The sequence below is a fragment of the Blennius ocellaris genome, assembly GCF_963422515.1.
Source record: "Blennius ocellaris genome assembly, chromosome: 3".
Taxonomy (NCBI): Eukaryota; Metazoa; Chordata; class Actinopteri; order Blenniiformes; family Blenniidae; genus Blennius; species Blennius ocellaris.
The window spans coordinates 13,027,015-13,054,499 of NC_137652.1; the positions used below are offsets into that span (position 1 = coordinate 13,027,015).

The window sequence follows — 27,485 nt, forward strand, 5'->3', positions numbered from 1 at the left end:
AGAATATTTAAAAAACCAAAAGCCCATTGTAGATCTGGCCATACCTGGCGTACTTTGTGGAGTTTTGTCATCGATGATTCTCTGCATCTGAGTTTCCACTCTGTCATCCCAGGCAGGCCTGGATTCAAATACATCCTCTGTTCGACAAGAAGGATGCACAACTGGCAACTGGTTGCCATCTGAATCAGAACTATGTGAGGCTGGAAGGTCATATGTAAAGATAACTGAATCTGGACTTTTCTGACTACCACTGCTTATACCATCAGCATCCAAAGAAGACCTAGCGGGTGTATCAAGAGTCATGGAAACCTCATTGTCCTTCCTTGTGGTTTTGGTTGAGGTGATCACATTTGCACCAGCTTTTTGTTGCTTGACAACAGAGAACTTGGAGGGGAATATGTTGGATGTAGGTTGACTACAGTCAGAATAACTCCTATTCTTGGTATTTGGGGCTTTAGTCACATCGATTTCCTCAGATTTAGTCCTTTTATTCAATGTTGAGCTTTTTTTGGATTTTCTTGGAGCCTGATTAAGCTCAGGTATTTGTGAGTCTTTCAAAGTCACTTCCGGTTCCATGCAGATCGACTCAGCAGTTGCAGAGTCTGATTTGATTGCCAAAGGTAGAAGTGAATCTTGATCATATTGTGGAATGCCAGACCGCACAGTTGAAAAGTTCATCTCAATCACTGAACACTGGTCTTCTTCATCCTCATCCACATCATCATCATCAGATGAAGAGTCTGAAATATGGCTTTCCTCTGAACGGACAACAGTAGATGGGTCTGATTGAAGGTCAGCGATGGTAGAGTCAAGATAATGCAGGCCAAGACTGTCACCGGTGCTAGTATCAGTTTGGATGATTGTGAAACTCTCCAAAGCAGGTGGTGAACCAAGTTCAACCTCTATGGAGTTGCCATGCTCCCATTTAATAACAGATTGGTGATCAGAAACGTTGCCACTTACATTGTGAGTCGCATGCATTTCTGGGGTCTCTTCAAAGTTTGTGTCTGAAACAGAATCACTGATATCCTGTGATTTTCTTTTAGCCTCTTCAGTTGCTTCATCCACAACTTCATCAACCGGATGTTCTCCCATATGAAAAAAAGCAAATCCTCCCAATTCCTCCTCAAAACTTCTTGTCATGTCAACTGCTCCACCTCTGGTCATCTCAAATAACTTCCCCTCTTGAAAATGAAATGGATCAGGTGATTGCTCATTCCCTGGTGTTAGAAGAATTGCTTTATCTGGTGTTTTTCTGTCCTTTGCAAAATAAAGATCATTTTGTCCATCATCCACAGTATCACCTGGACACTTGTCAGCATACTCTGTTTCTTTAGTACACATGACAGCATGGTATTTGTTGGCAGATTCTGAACCATCGGTCAGTAGGGACTCATTTTCTTGGTCACTATCGAAATATTGATCATCAGTCACCTCGCAAGAAATATGTGTGTCAGTAAAAGAGGAAGTGACATTTTCCTGTGCCTTTTGATCTTTTTCCAACAATCCTACTGTAATTCCTTGATCACGTGGCTCTTTATGAGTCATAGCTAAACACAATGTTTCAACACTTGGCTGAGTAATTTCAAGTGGTAGTACTGTTGCCTCCAATTTTTGATCAAGCTCATCATTGTCATGAGCACTAGTCTCTGTAAGTGGAAAGGCATCAAAAGTTTTGTCTTTCTTCACTTTAAGCTCCTCTTCCATTTCCTCAAATGTTTTAATCTTTGCAGCCATTTTGAACATTTCCTCTTCTGGGGTGAATTGGTTATTTATGGTGTCACTCTCCTTATCGTCTTCACTCAGGGAGTCTTGCTGAATGCAAAGACTCTCACAAGGTTCTGCATTGGGATGAATCACATCTGTAGTTTCACTTTCTTCTTGAATGGTCTCAGCGTTGTTCTCCTTCTCATTCTGTTCATAATCTTCTGTGTAAATATTTTTGTCAAAAGTGTAGCATGCTGTCAGCTGGGAAGCATAATCCTCATACACAGCTGTCTTGGCTGACATCTTATCTTCTGTACCCACCAATTGAGTAGGACTTCCCTCAAGAGAGTCTGGACTAGGAGAGTCTTTAGTAGGACTTGGCTCAATTGAGTCAGGGGATTTGTTTGAAGAATTATCTTCCATGATAGGACTTGTCTCAAGAGAATCTTGATGACATACCTCTTCGGGTGGATCATCGAACATTATATTTAGGTTCTCTAAATCAGTTGGCCGTTGTGGCATGCCAGTTGGCTGCTGCAAAAATTCATGTGTTTTGAGAGCTGAATGCGAAGCAACTGGTCTTTCATGATTAATGCTACTGTCATAGATTGTTTTATATGACTTTGTTTCATCCATTACTTCTTGAGCAGAGTCAATGCAATGTGTTGTTGAACACTGTGAGGTTTTGGCCTCACCATCCTCATTAAAGGACATTTTGGGATCGCAATCTTCATCAGAATGCATCTGCCACTCAGGTTTCAAAGTTCCTTCTTCAATGTCGTCCACATTTCCAAACTTGGTAGGTTCTGGGAACATTACATTGTAATTAAGTGATGAAGTATCAGATTGTCTGTTATTGTCTTTTGACCTTATACATTTTTTGTCGACTTCGTGATCCACTTCCTGTTCTGATTGGCATTTTGCTGTTACTGGCCTTTCCTTGAGATATTGATCTAAGTCACATGTCAGAAGTGACAACATACCTGTCATGTCCTTCTCAGTTGTTGGTTGTATTTGCTGTTTGCTTTTCTCAATGTGAACCTCATGGAAAGTAGTCTCTAACACAGAACTTTGTTTTGGAGTTTTAAATCCAACTTCACCAATCTGCAAGTTTGCCTTTGCCTCTCCATCGAAACTTTCTTTGACATATTGATCTAGGTCATTATTTAGCAGAGACAGCATGCCTGACATGTTTTTCTCAGGAGTAAACTGCTTTTCTTGAGATTTTCTTGCAACCACAGTTGCTTTGAATGGAGTTTCCAATACAGGACTTGGTGTTACTTCTTTCACTCCAATCTCCTCAATCTGCAGTTCTTCATTTTCTTCTTCCTCTATGTCATCTACATGATCTCTTTTCAGGATAATTTCTTGGCAGCTCTCATGAACTATATCCTGCTCTGGCCGGTACTGTTCAGGGACTGGCCTTTCTTTGATATACTGTCCTAAGTCACTTGTAAGAAGTGACAACATCCCTGATATGTTTTTCTCAGTAAGCTGCTGCTTGTGTTCCTTTTGCTGGATGACAACCTCTTGAAAAGGAATCTCAGATGCTGAAGTCAGTGTTATTTCCTTGACTTCAACCACATTAATCTTTCCTCCTTCAGATGTATCTACATTTACTTCATCTGTTGTTTCGGTACTGGAAAATGTACACGATTGAGTGTAATTACCTTCTTCGACATTCTCTTGGACAGTATCCGGTTTGTCATTGACGAACAGGTCTGAGTCAGTTTTCAATAACGATACTATGCCTGACATGTCCTTTATTTTTGTGGATGGGGGAGTCAAAGATTTATTTTCCTCCCATTCTTCCTTTTTTCTGAGCTCTTCAGTAAATGTTGCTTGGGTCTCTTCTTTTCTTCCACTTATGGCCTCGTGTGCCAGTCCACCATAATTGGTGTCTCCTGTTGTGTCACACAAACATTCTCCTTTATCTTCAAAATCTTCTGTTTGTTGACCAAAGTGAGTCTCTACATACTGATCCAAGTCACTGTTCATTGATGAGAACATCAGTGATTGATCTTTTGACATTTTAAGTTCACTTTGTCCTTTCTCATCGCTCTTCATGGGTGTATGTCCCTCCAGAGCAGACTGAGTAATCTGCTGTGTTGTTGCATCCATCTGTGCCGTTTTATCTTCACCAGTGACAAATATATCTTTTTCTTCATCTGTGTCTTTTGTTAAAATAGTTTGTTCAAACCTCTCTTGAACAACATCCTCTTCTAATGTCCTCCTTTCCAAAGGCATGGCTTGCATGTACTGATCCAAGTTCCTGCTCAATAAAGATAGCATTCCTGACATATCTTTTTCCCCAGATGTCTGGTTAGATGCTTTCTTCGCAACATTATTTTCTCGAAGTAGTGGTTCCTTGATTTTAGCCTCTGCAACTTCGCTGATAGTTTGTGGGAAAAGCAGTTTGCAGTCATAATCAGATGTATTGTCTTTGTCTGATTTGTTCAAGTTCTTTTCCTGTGAAGAAATGATTGGATTTTCCTCTCTTCTTACAGAGTGAGCTTGCATTTCATTGTTTATTTGAAGGGGCACTGTCAGTCTTTCAGAAGAGTCCGTCTCCTCAGGATCTGATTCAGAGGTCCTAATAGCAATATTAATGCCTGCAGCCTCCGCCATGCCTTCATGCTTGGGGCTTTCAGGACTCAAGGGGTTTACATTTTCCCGACAAAAATATTTAATGTAAGGACTCCCAATGGATGGTTCATTTGTATGAAAGCCCTCAGTCACGGGTTCTTCATCAGGTACCTCCAAGTGATTACTGGCAATTTTAGCTGTTGATGTCTGCTTGAATAGCTGGTACTCAGGGCTTTCCTCCAGCTCTGCTTTTATGTCAGCACTGAAGTCCTCAGAAGGTCTACGATCTGGACTTATCTGCATATCATCAGATACACCCCTAAAGTTGATCATTGCAGGGTCTATAAATTTGATTCTGTCATCTCTTTGAGGGCTACCCCTTTCATCGTCAAACTGAATACTGTCAGCTGTTTTTTGGGTCTCTTCAAGATAAGCAACATATGAATCTTTTGAAGATCTGTCACTTTCATCACTTGTGGTGCTTACCCAATGAGCCTCCAAACTCAATGTGTCACATGTGTTGACTTTAGTCTCTGGCTGCGAAATTGTGATTTTTTGTATTTGGGATTGATGTTTCTCCTCCTTCACAGGACTGCGCTCAATGCCATGAATCTTCTCGGGACCAACGGATTCAAAAGGTCCAACTGAAGTTTTTGAATGTTCCTGCGCAGTTTGGAAAGTTTTGACAAGGTCCTTCACAGACAGAGTGTCTATTCCTGAACACTGTGGTACTTCACTCGTACTTCTTTCATCAGACTGAGGTATATCCACAAATCTTACGGTCTTTTCACAAGTATTGGCTGACAGAGACGTTGATTTTTCGTTGTTTAAGCTTACAGGTTCATCATCTGAGTCCTCTGGGTTCGATTCTTGGATTTGTGAGTTGAGCTCCTGGTTGAGGCTTTGTTCAGCAGTCGCTCTCACTTTAGAATCTTTAGAATCTAATAATGTTGAACTGTAAGATGCAACAGCTTTGCCTTCAAAAAGTCCTACTTGTTTAACAGAGTCATCTTTGAACGTCTGAAATGTTTTCATCAGTTCCTTGACAGAAACTGGGTCTTCTGATGACAACTCCATTGTCTCTTTACATACGCCAACATTTTCGGAGTCATATTCAACTGTATCAGCAAATGTTACCGTCTTTCCCGAAAGGGAACCATCTGAATGTAACTGTGATTTGTCTGAGTTATCTTTGATTATACCTCCAAAAGAATCTTGCAAGTTTGAGTTGTCTATGCTGGCATCGCTCTGTGAAGAGGAAACGTTAGATTTTCTTATCAGTGTTGAAGCTGAAGAATCAAGGGTTTTGTGTTCAAATGTCTCCAGTTTATGTATTTGTCTTTCCTGCTCAGGATTAAATGTTTTCAGCAATGCTTTCACAGATGATTCTGAGTCCTCTGACAATTCCAGATCCTGTATAGGACCAGGTTCCATCATTGCTGTCTTTTGAGAATCTGCTGATTCAGACGTAGATGTTGAAAAACAAGACGAAGGAACTGCTTTGTGTTCAAAAAGCCCAGATTTACTTTTTGATGGGTCTTTCCCAGTTTGGAATGCCTTCATCAGCTCTTTCACAGACATGGTCTCCTCTAATCGCTCAGTTTGGGATCTGGGAGATTTCGGGGACTGGGGCACTTTGGGAAGTTCAGGCATGTTCACCTCTGATACCTTTGTGGCAATAGAATATTTTGCCTCACATGTAAGGACTTGAGTACCTTTCTGAATGTCCTCCTCTTGAACTTTGTTTTGTAAAGCTTTAACTTTGTCCTTTATGGATCCGATAGGTGTTTCAACCACTAAGGGAGATGCTGGCGGGTCTGGAACTGAGGTTTCTACATGGCCACTTTCCTGAAGAATAGCATCACCATCTAAAGACTCTTCTGAGCTCATTCTTTCCAACTCTCCCTCAGAGCTGCTGCACCCAGAGCGTTGTCTGTCCCTAAGTTTCTTCCTAATAGGTTTCTTGATGTCCGGGGGATGCCGTTTCCCATCACCCTTTGCTCTAACTTGCTCAGCGCTGTCTTGAACAAGATCTTCTTGAGAACTATACACTACAACAACTCTGGGCTCCAGGTTTTCATCCATGTCCATGTTGTCATTTGAGATTTCTCTTGTTATGTTTCCGGCTCCTGTAACAGATGTCCTTGAACTCTTTATTTCTATGCAAATCCCCTTGGAAACTGGTCCTTCAAAACTGTTTGCCTCAGACAGTAAAAATTCATCACATGCAGCTTCATGCTGTGACTTCTGTCTACTGTTTGTTCCATCTTTTGAAATTTCCCCCAAATCAGCAAGCCTGTTCTTAAACTGTTCAATGATGGCAAAAGACTCTTTATCTTCCAGCCGTCTCATTACAGGTCTTTCTTCATACATATCTGCTGTGTAAACAGCAGACATTTTAATGTCTGATATGTCTGACAGGAGATCTGGGCTTGCAAGTGTTGCAGGATCAAGAGGTTGGTTAATTCTCAGGGAGAATGTCTCAGTTGACTCAGATTCATCGTCTTTGATAAAAAAAAAGTTTCATAAACAAAAAGGGTAAAGGACATAAGGGACAAATGAAGTGGGGAAGAGAGACACCAGAAAAATGGTCATCAAGACAATTCCATCAAAATTCCACCTTCAGTTCACAGAGCAAGAAGAAGACTGACAAGAAAGGAGTCTTGGGGAAAAAGGCCAAAAAGATGATCTTGAAGGGTTTGAGTGGTAGTAGAGCAGCAAGAGCATAAGCAAAGCCAGAAAAAGTAACAAAATGGGCAAAAATAAGGTTTAGAATAAAACTAATCTAATTGGCCAGACAATGTGTTGGGGAAACTCAACAGAAAAACAAAACAAAACAATACAAATGAATGTAACAGAGAAACTTGACACATGAAACAAAGGGACAAAATGAAGGACAGACAAACGAAACTCAAGATTCTTCCTATTCATAACTAGCACTTCCACCCACCAAAGTTCCAAACAAAATAGAGCATTCAGTGAGAAGAGATGTGCAGCTATCAATGTCTGAAACTATTTTTGTGGTCCGTTTCTAGGTTGACAATAATTATAATGTGATGGTGATGTAAAGCCATCTCTCATGTAAACACAGCATGATAAACAATAGTATTATTTGTGTGTGTGTGTGTGTGTGTGTGTGTGTGTGTGTGTGTGTGTGTGTGTGTGTGTGTGTGTGTGTGTGTGTGTGTGTGATCATCTATTCATATGAGAAGTGTGTATTTGTAATGTGAATAATTGTTCAGATTTAAAATTTGTTGCGATCATTTAGATATTCAACTCATTCACACACACAAAAAAAAGTGACATAAACAGACTGTTAAATGAATGTATACTCAATGAAGGAAATGATATATAAATAGGTTTGTTCGTGAAAAAAAGTGTATTTATAAATGCTAAAATTATATGGCCAAAATAAATTACGTTAATGAGGAAAAAAACGGTAATAAAAGTAGAAACTTGAAAGAAGCAACAATAGGACACTATTTGGCAAATGTTTCTTGTAGAATAACTAAAGCATTGGCATGCCATGGGAGAGGATGCAAACTGAGACTGATTAACATGTTACAAACAGAAAATGTGATTATTTTCCAGCAGGAAAATGTGAACAATTTAAGCACATACAATATACCAGAGGAATGGTGATAAATTCTTTTAAAGAATTTCAATAGAAGCAAATATTGATCATATTTATTTGTAAGGGAAAATAATAAACTTAGCATTTAATTTAAATGAAAACACTACGAGGCAAGAGAAGGTTTGAGTGGGAGGAACATGAATTCCAGCAAGAGCACGGCGGCCGGAAACAAAAGCACAACTACAGAAAGTATTTGCAGGGAGAAATAATAGAGGAAGGTTAGTCTAAATGGAATAGAGCTTGTATATGTCTATAGTAGCAGTGTATATTTTAGCACATTCTGTTTTCCATATTTCTTTGGTTCTTATATTTCTCTCACAACCTTTATGACCATAATATTTATGAAGATAATAAGATCCTGTATCTTCACTTTATATTCTGTGGTACTGTAACAAAACATGATGATGAGAATGTTTTGTTCAAGGTCTTAAATGGATAATGTCATGTCTCACAATTGAACGGAAAATATAAATATATAGAAAAGATGACTCACATTTCTTGTCACTCTTCTCACTCTGCAATAGATGACAAAGGTATCGTGAGCCACAATGGTGATATCATTCTACCTGTTTTAAACTAACAAATTGCATTAACTTAACTTACCTCATCATCTGCATCCTGATCTGAATCAGACTCCTAAGGAGATGAAAAGTAAAAGAAAACAGGTATATAATTGATGCAAATCCAAAGATTATATCGTTCATTTATATGTACAAACCAAGATATAGTGAACCTAACCTTGGAGTAGGTTGGCAGGGTGATGTTAAGGTTGCATATGGCATTGTGATTCAAGCTACGATAGGTCCGAGGTTCCTTCGTGAAGGATAGACGACCACATGGCTCCTGTGCAGTGTCCCTAATCTGTTGATGAATCATTAAGATCAATCCATTGAGTGCAGTCATCAATTTCTCAGAATAAAAATTCAAAACATGCAGAAATATTCCAACATACTTTAATGAAGAGGGCCAGTCTATTCTCTTTGAAGGCAAAGAAACTAAACACATGGTGTTGTCCGCTCTTGGTAAGAGGCACCAGGTTTCCAAAGCAGTCAGCAAATATGGGCTTCCCCTCCAGGACCTATGTCAACGTATATAGTTTTTAAACAAGACGGTACAATCAAGCCTCAATCTGTTAAAACATTTAAGGACATAGTTTTGAAACTAATGATAAATAATAATATACAGTGTTCAGACAGTGTTTGAATTCTGTATAGATACCTAACCTTTTCTAACATTGCCTTGAAGCTTTGTTTCCATTGCATTACATTTGCTTCATAATCTTTCTGCTCCTATAATTCTTTATACCTCCACACAGCAGCCACAGCGTAATTTACCATTACTCTGCACCAACATTGAGTTTTATCCCTATCTTCAGAGAAATCACATTTCTCGCAGTCTATTAAATTTATCCCACTGCACCTCGACATCTCGGCTGCGGGCCACTTCAGTGAAGTTCTCCTGCTGTTCCAAAGTTTTGTCCATCTTGTCATCGGTCATGCAGAAACAGCGCAGCCGAGCCTCAATGGGGTCCAGTGTCTTGGCAAAAATCACAAACTTGGCCATGTATGGAACACAAATGATTTCTCTGTACAGTTGTGACCCAAAACTAACAGACTCCTGTATCTGTCTGCAGTCAATCAGCCAGAACCTATGGGTAAAAATGACATCCATATTAAATAGCTGAGACATGGAACCAAAAAGAACATAAAACTTGAAAGAAGACCACAGAGTTTATCTCTAAGGACTGCATATTCAATAGCAATGCCTTTACCTTGCTGAAACATTTGTGGTGAAGGAAACACATTGGTTTACAAAGGTAAGAGGGGTGGAGCCTGTGATGTCCTCCCATTGGGCAGGAGTGGTTCCTCCTAAAAGAAACAACAAAAAACAAACAGCTCAATGATTGGTAACCCATCCTGCCACAGTAACTCTCATTTTAGTGGTAACCTTAAAAGGATAGTTTACACAGTCACTTGACTTTTTATTCAAATACATCAAGACAGAGGATTTCAAAGATTAGATTAAAGGCAGGCTATTGGGAAAACAATTTATGACACAAATAGTAAAGCTAACATACATCAAATAATACTGTCAATCTGACAACTTAATATGTTGTCAAACAGCAAGTGGGAGCTGATTGTTGCCTGACATGGGTTCATTTCTTTATTTGCTGTTGTACTGATTGAATACTTACCCGTAATACTGCAAAGCAAACGTAAAGTGGGGGTCTCCCCACTGAACACGGTGCTTAGTCCATCGCTGTTTGAGCTTTTGGGAATAGGGATTGTCATGGTGATTGGTTTGTGGAATTTCCTCCTCCTTGGTTCCAATGTGACGATCGGACTGAATGTGGCTTTGTTGCCAAGGATTTTTCTGACCAGATCCACTTCAATAGGCTGAGCCTGAGACACAAAATGTATGAATATGTTTTAGAAGTTCCACTTTTGGATATTTTTCAGGTCTGCTGGTAAATAAATGTTGAATAATGCATTCTGCATTCCATACCTGCAGCCCAACTCTAATTTTCTTAGTGAGGGCGCCCTCTGGGAAGACCGCCTGAACTTGTGGCACAAGAGTGCTACTAAGGACTCCCCCCTCTGGGCCAATCAAATGACTGTCCTGCTTTATCCGTGACACCACAGCAAAATACTGCGGGAAGTCTCTGGTGATGATGCGACATATTCTTTTCTTCTCTAGTTCTTCAGGGGAATCAAGTTCTGTGAAGATTAGAGATTAAATTTGTTCCAAAAATTATTTTTGGTCATTGTGTTCACATTTTAAATTCAAAAAGGCAATTGTAAAAATTGCAGTTAAAACTCTGATACTCTAATGTTTTGATGTGAACATCAATCATTCTTTTGCGACGCTGAGAAGTTAGCATCCCTTACTTTCATCCATGCCATTGAGTATCTGATTTAGTTCCTCTTCAGTGAAGTCACAATGATGTTCCTTCCAGCTCTCCCCTGTTTCACTCCTCAAGATTACCAGTTCCCTCTCTGTCCCACGCAGAGCAGCGAAGTGGGGGATCTCCACAATCACAGGTCTGCCAAAGTAAATTCAAAAGCACTTTAAACTTAGGAGTGCATTTGTAGGTAAAACTTTTCAGAGCTGACTTCAGCGATCTTATAAGCAAGCGAAACAAGGAAGAACACATGATTGGAATTGGAAAATTTCATGCCAAACAGAAAGAAGATGTCTTCAAAAGTACTCAAAAATGTGAAAAATAATTATTATACATTAGGAGAGCAAATTTCAAATGAAACCAAACTGTAGAAGGGTGCAAGGGACCATGGAAACAATTGGGGAAAACTTAACAGCATACAGTAACAGGTCAATCTAATTGATTGGGACTTTAATTGTACAAAAAAACTCAAAAACAATAAAGGGGATAAAACACCAAAATAAATGTACTATATAAAGCATGTCCAAGAAAAACTCAAAAAGTTGATTATCTATAATGGAAAGAGTGGAGAGTATATGGGTGGGCATGTGACCAGGATTCCAGGTTGGTAGGGTGACCCTTTCTTATGGTCCTACCCGAGGAACTTGGTTCCCGGAGGACCCAGCTGCAGGATGCGACTGACCAGGCTCTCACCCTCATTCAGAGGGGGTGGAGCTGTAGGAAGATGGAGCTTACTGATCCATACGCAGCACAGAGGGGGAGCGAAGAAGAAAGTGTGAACACACCACACAACAATGTAAACCCCCTCACACAAGCTCGTACCGACACACAAAACCATACACACAGCATTAGTATACACACAGGTATGGACATACACTTACCCCAGGAACTGAGCTCCGGTCGGTCCAACCTCTATGATACGACCAGCCAGACCCTCACCTTCCACCATCGGGGGCATGGAGGCCAAACGATGCCTCTTCACTAGCCTGCAGGTCACTCGTGTTGGTGCAGAACATTTTCTTGGCGGCACAATGATTCGAAGGCCATTGTGGCGGCACCCACGCATGGCACCACCTCTGGCATCTACCATGAAGCTTACGAGAAAGCTATTGGAAAGATTTAGCAAAAAAAATAAAAAAATATCAAAGTCACTGCTGAAAAATCCAAAAAATTAATGCTGATATTTACAACCCAGATTTTTAGCTTGATTTTAGCCTCCATGCAGCAACCAAAGCTAAAAGCAAAGGGTTACTTTCATGGCAAGTGGGGAGAAACATTAAATCTGGTTCATTATTAGCTTTTTGCACTTCATTCCTCTTCCAATGTTCATCACCGGGTCAGGCAAAGAAAACAAAGCAGGAAACAAGATCCTTTCTTTATGATCTCAAATGTGTTGCTGCAAATGATGATTATTACATAACCTGTTAATTAAGATAACAGATTATGAATCAAAAACTACAGGTAGTCACACAGGATAAGAATATAAACAGAACAATTTTCTATACATTTAATGTTGAAATGTCTCTACAATCCAATGGCATCAAAGTTGACATTTAATTGAAATTATTATGCTTTCCGACAAATCAACTGACACTGATTAAAATATTTTCAAAAAACAATTCGATGAAGGTTAAACGCCACATATATATTTCTCGGCAGCTTCCTATTTTGTTCTGGTGCTGACACACCAAACAGGTATTTGTTCACTGAGAAGTGCAGCATAAATTGATAAATGCTTCTAGTCTGATAATAATAGATTTCTAATACATTTTCCAAACTATTTAGAGAACATTTTACCAAAGATAACATGTTACTTAACTACACTTTAGTGCACTCCTCCTCAGCATAAAGTGCTATTACATAAATCTACACTGCGAATAGAACTATAGGGTATCCTGAATTCATATAATCAGATCCTCAAGATAAATTGTGCCAGATCTGCCTCAGTAATAGAACATAAATCTGGATTAGATCATTCTTAGGCAAGAAAACTTTAACCTGGGTAAATCCATGCGTTATGAAATCATGCGGAAAAACAGGAAGGCAATGGGTCGGCCATTTAATAATTGCTGAAGATAAACATAAGATCACAAATGGGGGACAAAAGTATCCAAAGTAAAGAAAATCACCTGCTGTTGTCATGGTCTAGGCATGGAGAGGAACGGCTAGAAGCAGAATACAACAAAACACACAAACACGCACACAATCACAAACACAGGCAAAAGGCACAAAGAAGCAACAAGAGATTCAGCACAAAGACAAAGAGAGAATAAAGGATGAGTAAAGTGAGAAAAACCAGATCACACAGAAGTAAAGAGAAAGAAAGGAGAGAAGAAAATACAGAATTGAAGATGTAAAAAAATAATATGACAGAAGAATTTGGAGTGACTCATATAGCACTAAAATCTAAAACCTTTATATTTAAAATGTACAAAAAAATACCCAAAACAAAACAACTTTGGGGCTTCATTTAGTGGTGAAGTGACAACTAGTTATTCTAGGATTGATATGTAATTTTCTAACCCTGAAATGTGCTTATTTATATGCAGAGCACAAACTGCAAAGGTGGGTGATCAGCGAGAAACATACAGGAGGCCCACTGAAAGACATGTCTTCACTTTATCACAGACACAATATCAACTGACTGCCACTTTGATCATGAATCAAAGTGTGCTCAAGGTAAATTCTGCAACAGTAATTGATAATTGCTATATTGAATGAATCAAAATAGTACATTTATTTAAATATGGTTAAACAGTCTGGACACATAAGGTGCACAATTATAACACTAATAATGGGGCCTCTGATCTGAAAACAAGATGTGCACCCTCAAAAATTGCAAATGTCCCTTGTTAACGTTCTAAAGAAGGATATTTGACACAATCGTAACATAAAGCAGAGACGGGTACGTATGATCCAGGAAGGCCACACCACTGTATGTCATCATTGTCTTCCTGCTTTTATACATTTCAATTTAATGCTTGCATCATTGTGAATCTCTGCAGAAAGCCAAATCACGAGCCACTCATTGCAATTCAATGAACGTATGAAAGAAATGTGAAACCTTCTGGGTCTACAGCTTTGCACAATCAGGATTGATTACCCTCAATCAGAGTACAGAGAGGGGAACTGCAACCTTTATCAGATGAGGGAGCCCTAAAGTTTAGAGCTAACTGTTTTACATATTGCCCGAATTTGAAATGAGAGCATTTTACTGAATAGTTCCCCAACTGTTTCGTGTATATTTAAAAGCATTTAGATGCACTGGATCCACAGGGAAAGCGACTGAATGTTTTTGTGTCTGTATATGTGAGCGGTTGTGTACCCAGAGTGTAGCAGACTGGAAGACAGCACCACATTATCAAGGTGCTCAGCACCCCAGCTCAGACGAAACGACTCTTTTTCATGCTCCCTCGACAACGCTGACACCTATGGACCAATAAACAACAGCAGGTCAGTAAGGGCCACCAAATATAAAACTACTTTGAGTAAAAGTATGTTACTTTGCTTGTTTGTTACAAGGCTTTTTATGATTTGTCCATACCTGATGGCTTGATAGCATATCTTCAATGAGAACGCCTTCTCTCTGATGGAAACTTTGGTGAATGGGGGTGTGCTGCGGCCTGGTGGACAACCGGAATTTGGTTCATAAACTTGCTTTGTTTCAGCCACATCAAGGCAGATTAATCAACAGACTTAGACGGAGGTATACATGATGTGTATTCATCCCCATGCTCTGTCATGTACCGGTATACAAGAGTCTGTTAGAAGACATTGTGTGTTTGTTGCTTCAGACCTGTCCAAGTTGTGGCTCATATAGCTGAAACCATCCAAATAGTGTCCTGGCAATGAGTCATCTCCCAGCTCTCGGAGGTCCTCTGCTCTCAGATACTCTCCTCCATCACCGGTCATAGTGTCCTCACCTGGAGACACATGTGACAATTTTAGAAAATGTAACAAGATTCATACTGTTCTCAGGAACAGTTAATATGGCTTAGCTCGATATCAATATACGTTAACAGGGTGGATTTTTAACTTCTGTAAATATTCAATAAAGTCTTGACTTTGTTATTATTTTTCTATCAGATCATAAAACCATATCAAACCTCTGTTAGGACTGAGAAGATTTAATAGCATTGTGCCACTGTAGTTTTATATGTATGCACCATTAAACTATTACAGTCTTCCAACTGAAATGACAATGTAATAATCACAACAATCCCATGTCATGGAAAACCTTCATGCAGTTAGTTTTCACCCATTATTGTTATCAACAAACATTCCACTAAACACAGATTACACTGTAAATATCCTTTTAAATCAAAAGGTATTTGAAGAAAAAAAGGGCCCTTATATAAAGCGCACTATCGACCCACACAAACCAAACACAGCCATATTAAATCTATTAATCTCACTATGCAGTTAATACAAATTAAGAGTGACGCAAAAAGGTCACTTTTCGTGTTTTTCCAAAAAGCAAATGTAATACTCGGCATGAAGCTGGGAGCAAATGATCGACTCTATGCAGTACCTTCCAGCTGCACACACATCTCAGACATTGGCTCATCATCCACCCTCAGGGCTATAGAAAATATAATTTTAAAACCAATTGTTACAAAGCATAATTTCCACCTAAAATAGCAGGTTTTCACTATTGTATGACAACTGGTGTAGCCTAAACATATTCCTTTTTTGGAAGTAAAACAATGAGCGAGTCACAAGGTCCATAACATAATCATCTTGTTTGTTTTGTTTGTTTCTGTCTGTGTGTTTGGTGTTTGAAGTGACTCACCTTCTTCATCAGAGACATCGAGGATCTCAGTCATCGTTTCTGGAACATTGAGCTTGTGTTTCTCTGTCACCGTCTGATACAACACACGGATATAGTCATATGAAAAAAAAAAAAAAACCCCAGCCAAAAAAGGAAATACAGGTTAAATTAGAGTTTAAATAATCATAAATCTAAACATACTTGCTCCAAATCTAGAGTCTAAAGGTATTACAAGTTTACCGTTGTGGTAGTGATGACCTCTTCAGTGACCACCTTTAGAGTGTCCACCACAGAGATGTAACCCAGACGTTTGGCGATTGACAGAGCAGTGTTTCCATTCTGAAAGATTGAAAGACCAAACATTTAACACCTCCTAAAAAACGTTTTAGACTTCTTCATAAAGTAAACTCAAGTGCTATTTTCTGTCTTACCACTGTCGTAGTATTTGGCTTGGCTCCATGTTGCAGCAGAACATTGATTATATGTGTATTCCCTTGTTGTGCTGCCTGGTGAAGTGGCGTGTAACCATTCTGCACAGCAAAAAACATTTTTTTATTTGATCTTTTCTTAAACTATTAAGCTGTGAATTTGTTTTTGCTTTGTAGACTTTACAATTTACACTACTGAATTAAATTGATTTGAACTGTTACCTTGGTTTTGGCATTAACACTGGCACCTTGTTGTAACAGGAAGTTTACCATCTTGACATTTCCATAGTGACAGGCCACAATCAGAGGGGAATACCCAAGCTAGAAAACAGAGAGGGGATATCAACAAAATAAAAAATATTGTTACTTTATAAAGGTGATGACCACAGTGACCACTAATAACCGATATATGTGGCATTATTCTGTATTTCTGATAATAACACAAACAATAACATTTATCCTACATGTGTTATGATTTATGTTTTGGTGAATTTTTTTGTTTCTGTAGCTTCTCTTTTCCCTCCTCTGTGCTGTGTGTGCTGCCTGGCCTCAGCCACTCCCCCGCCACACATGTTGTCTGCACTAACTGCTGCCTCCACCTGCTGCAGCAAAGATACTGGGCCCTTGCTGTTGAACCGCAACAGTAACTTCGGTCAACTGTACACCAAGAACTACAGTATTTACTGTGTTTGCCCATTTTCTATCCTCGACACTGCCCAGCCTCACCAGAGTTCTTCCCTCCCTATTTCCTGGACCTCCTTGTTCAGGGATCCTCACTTTCCTCTGGGCTGTATTCTAGGGTCACAGTACATGATGCAAGTGCCTGACTATAACACGTTGCACCTCCTATTCACAGTTAGGGCACCGACTGATGTATTTATTGTAAAAATATCAAAAAATTGGAGAAAAAAAAACTTGGTTTGAACATTTGCACTATATATAAAAACTCCTGCTCGTAAGGGTATTCGTTTTTTAAATTAAACCCAACGATTCTTGTGGGACATACTTTGTTTTTATTTGTAAATAACTTATTTTGGAACCGTTATTTACACTTATTTTGGACAGTGGTACTCACTGATCTTTGTAATGGTGTACAATAATATATGTGGCGTATATTTATACTGCCCTTAAGGTCTTAACCTCGAGAAATATCTTTCCCTTAGGGTTAAAATAATCAAGAAATCACCTCAATATACAGTATTATATAAAGATGATCGTGATGTTGTGCTTCCATAAAGGGTTAGGGTTCGGGTTAGCTAACATATATGAAAATATATCTGATTGACATTCAAAATTGAGCTAATCAAGTAAAAGAAAGTGTCACTGATCATTTTATAACGTCAAAAGTTTTCTAGTATTAGTTACTAGCTTCTTAATGTATTTGTTTAATGGTATATATGTATTTATTTGCTTGTACTTTTGTCTGCTGGTCCAAGTTGGCATCATGTTTGGCCAGTACTTCTGCTGTGTTGACTCTGTCTTCTTGGGCAGCGAGATGCAGTGGAGTCAATCCGGTCTGTAACATATAAAATACATCTGCATTAGCGTGTGTTTGCTGTGACTGCTTTGTGACCCAGTATGGGCCCAGTATGTCTAATATCTGTTTTATACAATACAACCATAACATGTTTTACTTTGAGGTTACTAAATCATTGCTACACAGTCTGCAGTCAAATGAATGTGGAAGTAAAAAATGACAAAAAAATGTTTTTCTGACTTTGGTGGCGGTGTTGACATGCGCTCCTTTGCCCAGCAGCAGGTTGGTCATCTCAGCGTGTCCCTCCTGGGCTGCCAAGTGGAGTGGGCTAACTCCCTGCTTGGTCAGAACATTGGTTTCTGCTCCGTACTGTAGCAGTGGTAACGCAATGCTAGTCTGGTTCTTTTTGGCTGCAATGTGTAGAGGGGTGTAGCCATTCTGGAGAAATAGGAAGGCAAACACTCAAATTACAGTGATGGCAATTTTAAATCAATCAGCAAGAGCTTATTAATACCACTGTCAGTGCTTATTTTATACAGGAAGTTTGAGAAAAACTATATAATAGCACAATAATTTCCATTCAAACAACAGTGAGAGGTCAAGTCTAACCTTTGCAGTAGCTTGAGGTGATGCTCCTTTATCCAGCAGCAGCAGAGCCACCTCCTGGTTGTCATAATGAGCTGCCACATGCAATGGAGTTAAGCCATTCTGTAAGAGGAAAGATGTGACTGAATATTCACGATGAAACATCCACACCTGTAATATGTTGTTTCATACAGTTCTACTATTCATTTGATTGTCCCTTGTATGTGACATACCTCTGATGTAAAGAATCATTTTACTCACAGTCTGCCTGATAAATATTGCAGAATTCTTCCCATATACTAACATACAGCGTAAACCCTGTTTGAGGATCTACTTCTTTTTTGTCAGTTCACCTTGCCGGCATCATCAGGAAGAGCTTTACGTTGAAGGAGGAGTTTTGCTACATCAAGGCTTCCATATTTGGCTGCTACATGAAGTGGAGTGAATCCTTTCTGTAGGGATGCAAAGAAAAAGAAATCCAAACGTTTACTTTCATGCCCCAACTCGTGTGATCACATTTCCTCAGTTTTATCTTGTCCTACCCGCTGCTCACCTTGGTGGCCATTGAATGTGAGGCTCCGGCCTCGAGCAGCACGGCAGCCGTCTCTACTTGGCCCTCCCTGGCTGAGATGTGCATGGGAGTGTAGCCATTGGTGGTGGCAGCATCTGGATGGGCCATGTGCTGCAGCAGCAGCTGGACAAGATCGGTCTTCCCCAAACGGGATGAAATATGAAGGGGAGTTTGGTCTTCCTGTGATCAAGATACAAAAAGCATGGTTGCACTTTTGCAGAGAGAGTAAAAAGGAGTGAAACAAGTCAAGCACTGAAACAGAAGCATTCAAAAAAAAATTTAAAAAATAAAACAGCTCTGCTGTAACCAGAAATGACGGAGGCAACATGAGCCACATGTATCAGTTTACTTTCCAATGAATGGTAAATAGAAGGAAATAGTGAATATCAGCAATACTTCTAACATGTGACTCACTCTGGCCATGGCATCCACAAATGCTCCGTTTCTCAGCAAACAGCGGACTACTTCCATCTGACCTGCTCGTGCTGCCATGTGCAGTGCAGTCTCACCCCGCTGACGTACAAAGACAGAAGACTTCAGCATTGGCATTTAGTAACAGCACGAGATGTAAAAAATGCTATAAAAAAGTTGTATTTGGGTTTTTTCTTTGTAACTGCATAACTACTGAGCAGAACAAATCTCGACTCACAATGTTGCGAACGTCCGGAGAGGCTCCATTCTGCAGCAGGAGTAGAACGATGTTGAGGTGACCCATGAAAGCAGCTACATGGATGGGTGTCAGACCGGACTGAAAGAAGGACAATTGAGATACATAAATACACACGTGCTGTGTTTACTCACTGTGAATCAGAAAAATGTAGTGAGATATTGCAGCAAGAAAATGTCACCTCTGTTATCGCTTGTATGGATGCACCATATTTAACCAGCAGCTCCATCACCTTCACTCTGTTCTTCTTACAGGCGATGTGGAGAGGGGTGAAACCATTCTGGTATGAAGAATAGGAGAAATCACATACAGTATTTCACACATATTCCTTGTGTCCGTATGTGTGTATACATCTATGCAAATGCTCATTTTGGTGCGGTTTTCATCACACTCCGTACCAGTGCTCTGGCATTGGGATTGGCCTTCTTGTCCAGGAGGAGCTTGGTGACTCTGTAATGTCCACAGTGAGCTGCGACATGAAGCGCTGTGAGGTAGTCCAGTGTGACATCATCAACAGGCGCTTTGTGTTGCAAAAGGAGTTTCACACACTCAACGTGGTCGCCCTGAGCTGACATGTGCAGCGGGGACAATCCATTCTGTGTGGGAGGAATAACACAGGAGCATGTTAATACTATGGATAACTGAGTACTTGTAGTGAACGTACAGAATTTAAACTAGAGAATAATTAGCCTGTATAATGTAGATGTATGATACCATACCTTAGTTCTGGCTAAGATGGGGGCTCCTCTCTCCAGCAAGATCTCCACTGCTGGGTCGTGTCCACTCCTGGCTGCGCAGTGCAGAGGCGTCAGACCATCCTGTGAAACAATCGCAAATATAACAACAAAGACACACACATGTATACTTGAGGTTTGCCTATTTTGAGAGATGAATCAATGCGTCAATAGACTGATTCATCAAAAGTTTGTGTTCAAGTTTTAAACATGCGTCTCACCCTTGTTTTAGCATCTATTTGAGCTCCTCGGTCCAACAACAGGGCCACCATATTGGTGTTACCTCTTTTGGAGGCCACATGCAGAGGTGTAATTGCATTCTGAGCAGAATAAAAAAGAAAACAAATTGCACTTTATCATAAATACTGTTGAAAATCCTCCAAAATATTAGGCAATATTGAATATTAATATGCAAGAAGGAGTTGAAAATCTTTTTTTTCTGGTATATCAAATGTGTGATAGGTTGGCTTCAATGTCATTAAAGGTTTGGACTCAGAATGGAAAGTTATGTCTATCAATCACAATCATGCTGTTAGAACAGTAATGAAAAGGATAAAGTCTCTTGATGTGTTGAGAGGTAGAAATGAGGCTCTACCCTGGCCGTGAAGTCAACAGCAGCTCCTCTGTTCAGCAACAGGGTGGAGACATTCACGTTCCCGTAGTGAGCTGCAATGTGCAGCGGGGTAAAACCACTCTGTTTAAGACAGACGAGCACACAGTGAGAGGGAATGAAAAAAGACACAAGAAAGAAAGAAAGAAAGAAAGAAAGAAAGACTACTGCAGACTCTACTGGTGAGGCAGCATGCTGGAGGAAGACAGTGTTGTACGAATAGGCATAAAAAATTAATAAAGCCAAAAATAGCACATGCAATATATAATGCATGCAAAAAGTTTCTAATTTAGCCATGCCTGCTTAAACGACTGAAGGAGAAAATCAAAAGTGTTTGGTATTTGATAATGAAGTCAGGTGAAAATAAAATACATAAACAAAACTCAAATACACAGAGCACATATAGGCTCGCAACCATGTGTATCTGCTTCGACAGACAAATGGACATTTATATATGAGCTAAATATACATATATATAAATATAAATAATATCTACAGTACACAATTGCAAATTGGTTTACTCCTTACCTTCCCATTCTGATAGACATGGTGCAATTTGATTAAGAAACAAAGTTAACTTAAAAATCAACATGTTTCAGAGAGGAAAAACAATATTATCATCATGCTTAAAAATACACATGCCATGGGTAATGCAGAGAAACTGAGCAATAAACAAACAAGTAAAACATATTGAACCCCTTATGCTTTTTGTCAAGTATAGAAATCTGTAACACCAATGAAAAGATTTATTCATCACTTTAAACATAAAAAAAAATCAAGACAAATCATCTGTAGTTGAACCCAAAAATCTAGCATACCCAGGGAACTATTAAAATACCACACTGTGCTTTCCTGTCAGCCATGCAGTGTAGTCAGCTCCATGCATTGATATTAATGGTATATAATTCTGACATAAATACATTTTCCAATGTCAGAAAAATCCCCATTAAATAAGGGAAGGTCAAGACAAGAGAGCTGAAAGAGATGGTCAGCAGTGATAAATGAAGAACTGAAATAAGGAGGTGTGTACCTCTGTGGTTCTATTGACCATCATCTGGTTAGTATGCATTGAGAGAGGAGGGAAGGATTGGTCCAGGATTGTTAGGGAAAGGAGTTATCTCAACATTCAAGATAAAACACAGGGTAAACCAAAGACAAGGACAGAGGTAAAAATGGGTTGTAAGACTAAATCTATTCTGTCGGTTTAATTCTCAATGGACGTGCAAGTCATCAAAGAAAATAAACCTTTTTACTACGACTGATTATCACTTCTTTCAGATATACAGCATATTAATGCTCTTAATACTCTTTAATCACACTCTTCCTTCTGACTAATTCTATTTGTTTGTCCATGTTGTCCTTCCTCACCTTGGACTGGACGTCAGCGTTGTGGTCATTCTGGAGCAGCAGTGCAGCCGACTTGGTGTCATCTTTGCGGGCGGCGATGTGCAAGGCCGGCAGGCGGACCTTACCCTTGGTGTCATGCTCCAGCAAGAGGGAGACAATCGAGTTGTGGCCCTGCTGGAGGGCGATAGCAAGTGGAGTGAAGCCATCCTGGGGAAGCAGAAAGAAACAAGTTATTATAGGAAATGACAAATAACAGAATAGCAAGCACATAGACAGGTGCATGCCTCGAGACATACTTCGGTTGCAATGCTTTGGTTTCCTTCATTTTCCAACAGGTACCGCACAACCTCCAAGTGATTCTCCTGCGCTGCCATGTAGAGTGGAGTAAATCCATTCTGTCGAGGCACAAGCATGCAGTTCATATACGTACGTTCACAAATAATTAAGGAACATATTCAGTCTTTGATTTTGCTCTTTGGATCATGTTCACCTGTGACTGAGCATTTACATCCCCTCCTCTCTTCACCAGCAGTCCGACTACCTCCTTTTGTCCAGCCAGTGAGGCTATATGGAGGGCAGTGTTTCCTTTCTAATAAAACAACAGAAAAGCAGGGATTCAATCACCAACCACGTGTCCTCTTCGTGTTATACATCTCTTCCTTCAAAGGAATCACGCTACATCCTGTTACACATTGTTTTCAACTCAGATCTGGTTTACTTTTAAAGACATGAAGGATGATGATTAACACAGAAGAACACTCTCATGTGACTCCAAGAACATGAGCTGCATGATGACGGATGTCATGTCGGCTGTTTTCTTAGCTGTTAAGTCTGATGCAGAGTCATATATTGTAGCTAACAGCTTGTCAAGTATTACACAACACCGTCACACTCATTCCTTTTGATTTCTATTGGTGGCAGGAGCAAACTATGATCACTTTCAATGTTCATATCATACCCACATTTTTTAAATTTTTACAGTTTTTTTTCCCAATAACTGAATAGACAATGAAGCTATCCAATTATTTAGAAACAAGTGCCTTTTTTATATATATTAAAAAAAAGAAGCACAATTGTTGCTGAGGATGGCATTCTCGTCTAGTGAAAACATTTTTCATGGAAACCCTGGCCAAGACAAGCACAGCACAGTTATTATAAAAATAACAATCAAACAGCCCCCCCCCCCCCCCCCCCCAAAAAAAAAGGCTGTTGAAATGTTCCACCGACACAAAGTTTTTAACTTGAATGTGTTGGGCAATTAATCCGTAGATTATATGCCGCAAAGCTTTCATTCCACATTTAAAACAAACTCCGTAAGTAATTGCTAACTGCCCATGAAACAGAGATTGTAATGTTTTATCTCACAAGGCCTTTTTTCCAAGTAGCCACTGAAATAATCCTCATCCATGCCAGTACCTTGGTGGAGGAGTCCACAGGAGCACCTCTCTGCAGCAGTTCCTCCACTAAATCGGTGTGTCCCTCTTTAGCTGCCAGATGCAAAGCATTGAGTCCATTCTGCAGAGGCAACCAACAAAAGAAGCAAATATTACATAACTGCAAGTCGGACATGCAATTACAAGTCACAGATCACAGATGTCAGGCAATATGTATATAGTAGAATTACATCACAGGTGGTCATAAGTATAAGGACTGGGTGCAACAACTGCATTTGAGGCATAAGATTTTGCAGTGAATGCATGAAACCAGTCTCTCACACATGTTTCTGGGGTTCACTGCAGGGAATATTTAAGACAAGTGTGAGAAAAACAAATCCAAGCTGGGACAATGACATACTGCATTGTTCTTATAATTACATGAACTTTTCAGTAAAATCAAGGTTGAACCTTTTTCATAATATTACTCAAATTACAAGAATAAGGAAGTTAAATATGTAAGTACTGCATCAGTTTGAGTATAGACAAAAATCCATATTTGGCCTTGTGCAAATCTTTAGTGCACATTTGTTAAATCGACTTCCTCAGATCCATCAACCACATGCTGCGGGTTCCATCAGCACAGTAGAGAGAATATAAATGTTTCACAAAATAATAGCTATGTCACACACATGCAAATTTATCCCCTTTGAGCTGAACATATATAAACACAGGAAATATTAATTCACCTCATCCTCCTCCAATTCATCCATTCTTCACCGTTTCCCTTCGAAAAAGCACAAACTAATAGAATTCCTGAAATTGTGCCCTTGCTTTTGTCCTTTAGATTCTTCCTTTTTCAAAAATGAAAAAAAAAAAACCCTCAATCTTTTTCACATTTCGTTCCCTCTACACCTCAATACATCTGCTTTCTATCCCTTTCTCTCCTCAATGGCTCTCCAAGTTAAATTTAAAGATGATGGAGCTTCATCCAGTCTATCGCCTGCTGTCTCCACTGCCCTCCAGCTTTACATCCAACTTCTTTGGTTTGTCTGCCGTCGTCTTCCAGCCTCCCGGACTCAGTCAGATGGATTACAGAGAGGAGCTGTGCCTCCCAACCCTGAAGACCCCTGGTACTGATGGAAAACAGGAGCCGCTACGTTGCCAATACCATACACACACACACGCGCATGCGCACACACACACACACACACACACACACACACACACACACACACACACACACACACACACACACACACACACACACACACACACACACACACACACACACACACACACACACACACACACACACACACACACACACACACACACACACACTTGCTCTCTGAGTTGCAAAATGCCAAAGCAGGTGTCAAGTTTCTGCACAGTCATAGAGGGTATGTAGGACACAACACACACAAACATAGATACTCATATTTACAGGCTGCTGAAAATGTCAACCTTTCAAAAAGAAAAAAAGAAAAAGAGGGCATTCCTACAAGGCCAAAGGATGTGAGTGAGTGTCCGGGAGAGTTATATATGATACAGTATGACTTTAAAAGGCAAAAATGGCGCAATAGTACTGAAAATAAAATTCTTAAAAAAGACATGGCCTTCATTAGGCATATTCCTCAACACAAATATATGAAAGGATTTAAAATTGTTTTTTTTAATAGAAGGAGAAATAGAAGTGAACTTAAATTATTAAACATCCTCTTTGCACATGTCATACAACATGTAAAACCTGCAATCACACACGCCACAAAATGGTTTGCTTTACTTGAACTTATAACATATGAACTAAGAAACAGAAGAGATATTTCAATCATCAAAAAAACTAAAGTTGATTAAAAATGCATGATAATTTCGAAATATTCAAAGAATGCCTCCTCTAAATTAATTTATATGACAAAAATATCTCTCTATTATCGCACAGATAGGCTTCTCAGGCATGTAAGAAATGTAGCAATAACCATACTATCTATAATAATAAATATGTGGAAGTTTCATTGTTTGAACTAAATTATAGGAAACTAAACTTTACCTTTATGTTTCAATCTTTTGTAATGTATTTCTACCGGCTGCCATCAGCTATATTCATGTTCCATTTCGGGTGTTGGGTGAGTTTGAGATCACTGTTGCACTTTGCAAAGATGCAAAAATGTCCATCATCAGGTGGCACCACCTAATCTTCTCATGCCATCACGCCACTGAATTTTAAATCAGTTCGTAGTCAGTCAGTTGGTGACATTTTGACTGTAACGGCAGAAGACATGAAGCAACGTCTGGATGCTGTCCACTGACATATAACTGAGTACAAACTCAACTTTCGGTGGTTTTCATTCTCAAATGGAACCAGCAGAAATTATGCAATCTTATTAAAATGTTTAAACACATTTAAACCATTGCAGAAAAGATACCGAAAACCAACAACAGACACGCACGCACGCACGCACGCACGCACGCACGCACGCACGCACGCACGCACGCACACACAAAGTGATCTAAAGCTCCTTTCCCTATGAGCTGAGCTGTAACTGAAAGCTTCATTTAGCTAATGGACGTGTAGCCTGATAAAGTGATCTGCAGCTGCGCTGGCAGGAGAGAAACTCCAGCGCAGATTAATATCATCGCTCATTTAAACGCTGACCTTAGTTATGATCACATATGGTAAAATACATAGTCGAATTTATTTGGTTACTTTTCATTGGGATAATCTATAGTAGGACAACAATGTTAGAGGAAAAGAGGAAATAATGTAAATGCATTCAGATTAAAGACTAATATCACTTACCAAGGATTAGCATTTAGGTAGATTAGAGGGGAACTCTGGCTTTTAATTGTAGGGATATGGAACAAAACATGTCAACTGACTCATACACACTATCACTCACACGCTAAAACTAGATAAAGTACCACCAGGCTCATTCCTGCGGAAACTCATGCTTGAAATCAGAAGATTAGGCTATCGAACAAGAAAATAAATCATTTCTTCACTTCATTCATAAAAATATGTGCAACAGAGAAGCACAGTCAGTTTGACATTCGTTGGACTAGTGGTAATGTCTCCGTCTCCGTCTCTTATACCAACTTGGACAGCCTTGACCGTTTGGCATCTGACTCCGGCCTTCCAAACTCTGTTGCTACTTTCGAGGAAATGACTCTTCAGTTATTAATGAACACACCGCCGTGGTTAACACTCAAATTGCTGCATGACTACATTCTACGGTTTCCTAGTGACTCGCAAACACATAAACTCAGAAACATGAACAAACAACTGATGAAACACAATGCAATTCATGAAGATAAAGACACACACATGCGCCACTTATGACAGGACAGCCAGATGCTGAAACTATTGAACAAGAATATACATGAGGTTATGTCTGCTGATGCTTTTTGCCCCTCAGACTTGTGACTCCACAAACTGCAACGTTGACAGAACAACACGGATAATTGCTTTGCAATTGATCAAAGTACTTTTCAATGAATCCGGATCCATGGGAAAGCACCTTGACAGGAATGTCCCTCATCACAGGCATCACTGACTCACTCGAGTTTCCTCTAGAACAGGGGTGGGGAATCCTGGTCCTTGAGGGCCGCAGTCCTGCACGGTTTCAACGCGTCGTCACGTCAACACAGGTGGCAACAATTAGTGGCCCATCATGAGAACTCAGGCGTGTTTGAGCAGGGAAACATCTAAAACATGCAGGGCTGCGACCCTGGAGGATCAGGGTTCCCCAATCCTACTCGAGAAACACTGAACAATGAGCCTGACATCACTCTCAGGGTGGCCATCTCATCTTGTGTTTGACTACACATGAAATAGTTACTTGATTGAAACCGGGGTAACATTCGGCGCTTCCTTTCAAATGGGAAATAGATCATGGTTTACCAAACTTTTCAAGACCACAGTTCGTTTCTGATCAGACCTTGTTTAGTAACATTTCTATGAAAAGTCAATGACAAGAACATAAAATGACAGGGAAACTGTCGGTGGCATGGGCATTGAGAATATTTAGAGGGTTATTTGTAACAAACCTCTTAAATAATTAATTTCAAATTATGTTGTTTGTATTGACCTTGT

General features: G+C 39.7%; 1 protein-coding gene across 1 annotated transcript in view; it reads right to left on the minus strand.

The window, feature by feature from the left end:
• ank2a (ankyrin 2a, neuronal) overlaps positions 1-27,485 on the minus strand; it is a gene marked incomplete at its 5' end in the record, with an annotated part of 90,212 nt that overhangs the window by 39,539 nt on the left and 23,188 nt on the right. The window contains 39 exons of the mRNA XM_080521144.1: positions 45-369; positions 1,690-2,241; positions 4,465-4,590; positions 5,791-6,797; positions 8,421-8,442; positions 8,531-8,563; positions 8,666-8,788; positions 8,880-9,005; positions 9,347-9,575; positions 9,699-9,795; positions 10,122-10,329; positions 10,433-10,644; positions 10,816-10,970; positions 11,465-11,563; positions 11,711-11,935; positions 12,959-12,994; positions 14,155-14,258; positions 14,374-14,452; positions 14,626-14,752; positions 15,622-15,694; positions 15,841-15,939; positions 16,032-16,130; positions 16,251-16,349; positions 17,446-17,544; positions 17,746-17,943; positions 18,115-18,213; positions 18,444-18,542; positions 18,644-18,841; positions 19,076-19,174; positions 19,311-19,409; positions 19,510-19,608; positions 19,727-19,924; positions 20,048-20,146; positions 20,284-20,382; positions 20,658-20,756; positions 22,041-22,226; positions 22,316-22,414; positions 22,510-22,608; positions 23,436-23,534. Of these exons, the coding sequence (XP_080377270.1) occupies positions 45-369; positions 1,690-2,241; positions 4,465-4,590; positions 5,791-6,797; positions 8,421-8,442; positions 8,531-8,563; positions 8,666-8,788; positions 8,880-9,005; positions 9,347-9,575; positions 9,699-9,795; positions 10,122-10,329; positions 10,433-10,644; positions 10,816-10,970; positions 11,465-11,563; positions 11,711-11,935; positions 12,959-12,994; positions 14,155-14,258; positions 14,374-14,452; positions 14,626-14,752; positions 15,622-15,694; positions 15,841-15,939; positions 16,032-16,130; positions 16,251-16,349; positions 17,446-17,544; positions 17,746-17,943; positions 18,115-18,213; positions 18,444-18,542; positions 18,644-18,841; positions 19,076-19,174; positions 19,311-19,409; positions 19,510-19,608; positions 19,727-19,924; positions 20,048-20,146; positions 20,284-20,382; positions 20,658-20,756; positions 22,041-22,226; positions 22,316-22,414; positions 22,510-22,608; positions 23,436-23,534 (6,223 nt within the window). The remainder of the gene's footprint in view (positions 1-44; positions 370-1,689; positions 2,242-4,464; positions 4,591-5,790; positions 6,798-8,420; positions 8,443-8,530; positions 8,564-8,665; positions 8,789-8,879; positions 9,006-9,346; positions 9,576-9,698; positions 9,796-10,121; positions 10,330-10,432; positions 10,645-10,815; positions 10,971-11,464; positions 11,564-11,710; positions 11,936-12,958; positions 12,995-14,154; positions 14,259-14,373; positions 14,453-14,625; positions 14,753-15,621; positions 15,695-15,840; positions 15,940-16,031; positions 16,131-16,250; positions 16,350-17,445; positions 17,545-17,745; positions 17,944-18,114; positions 18,214-18,443; positions 18,543-18,643; positions 18,842-19,075; positions 19,175-19,310; positions 19,410-19,509; positions 19,609-19,726; positions 19,925-20,047; positions 20,147-20,283; positions 20,383-20,657; positions 20,757-22,040; positions 22,227-22,315; positions 22,415-22,509; positions 22,609-23,435; positions 23,535-27,485) is intronic.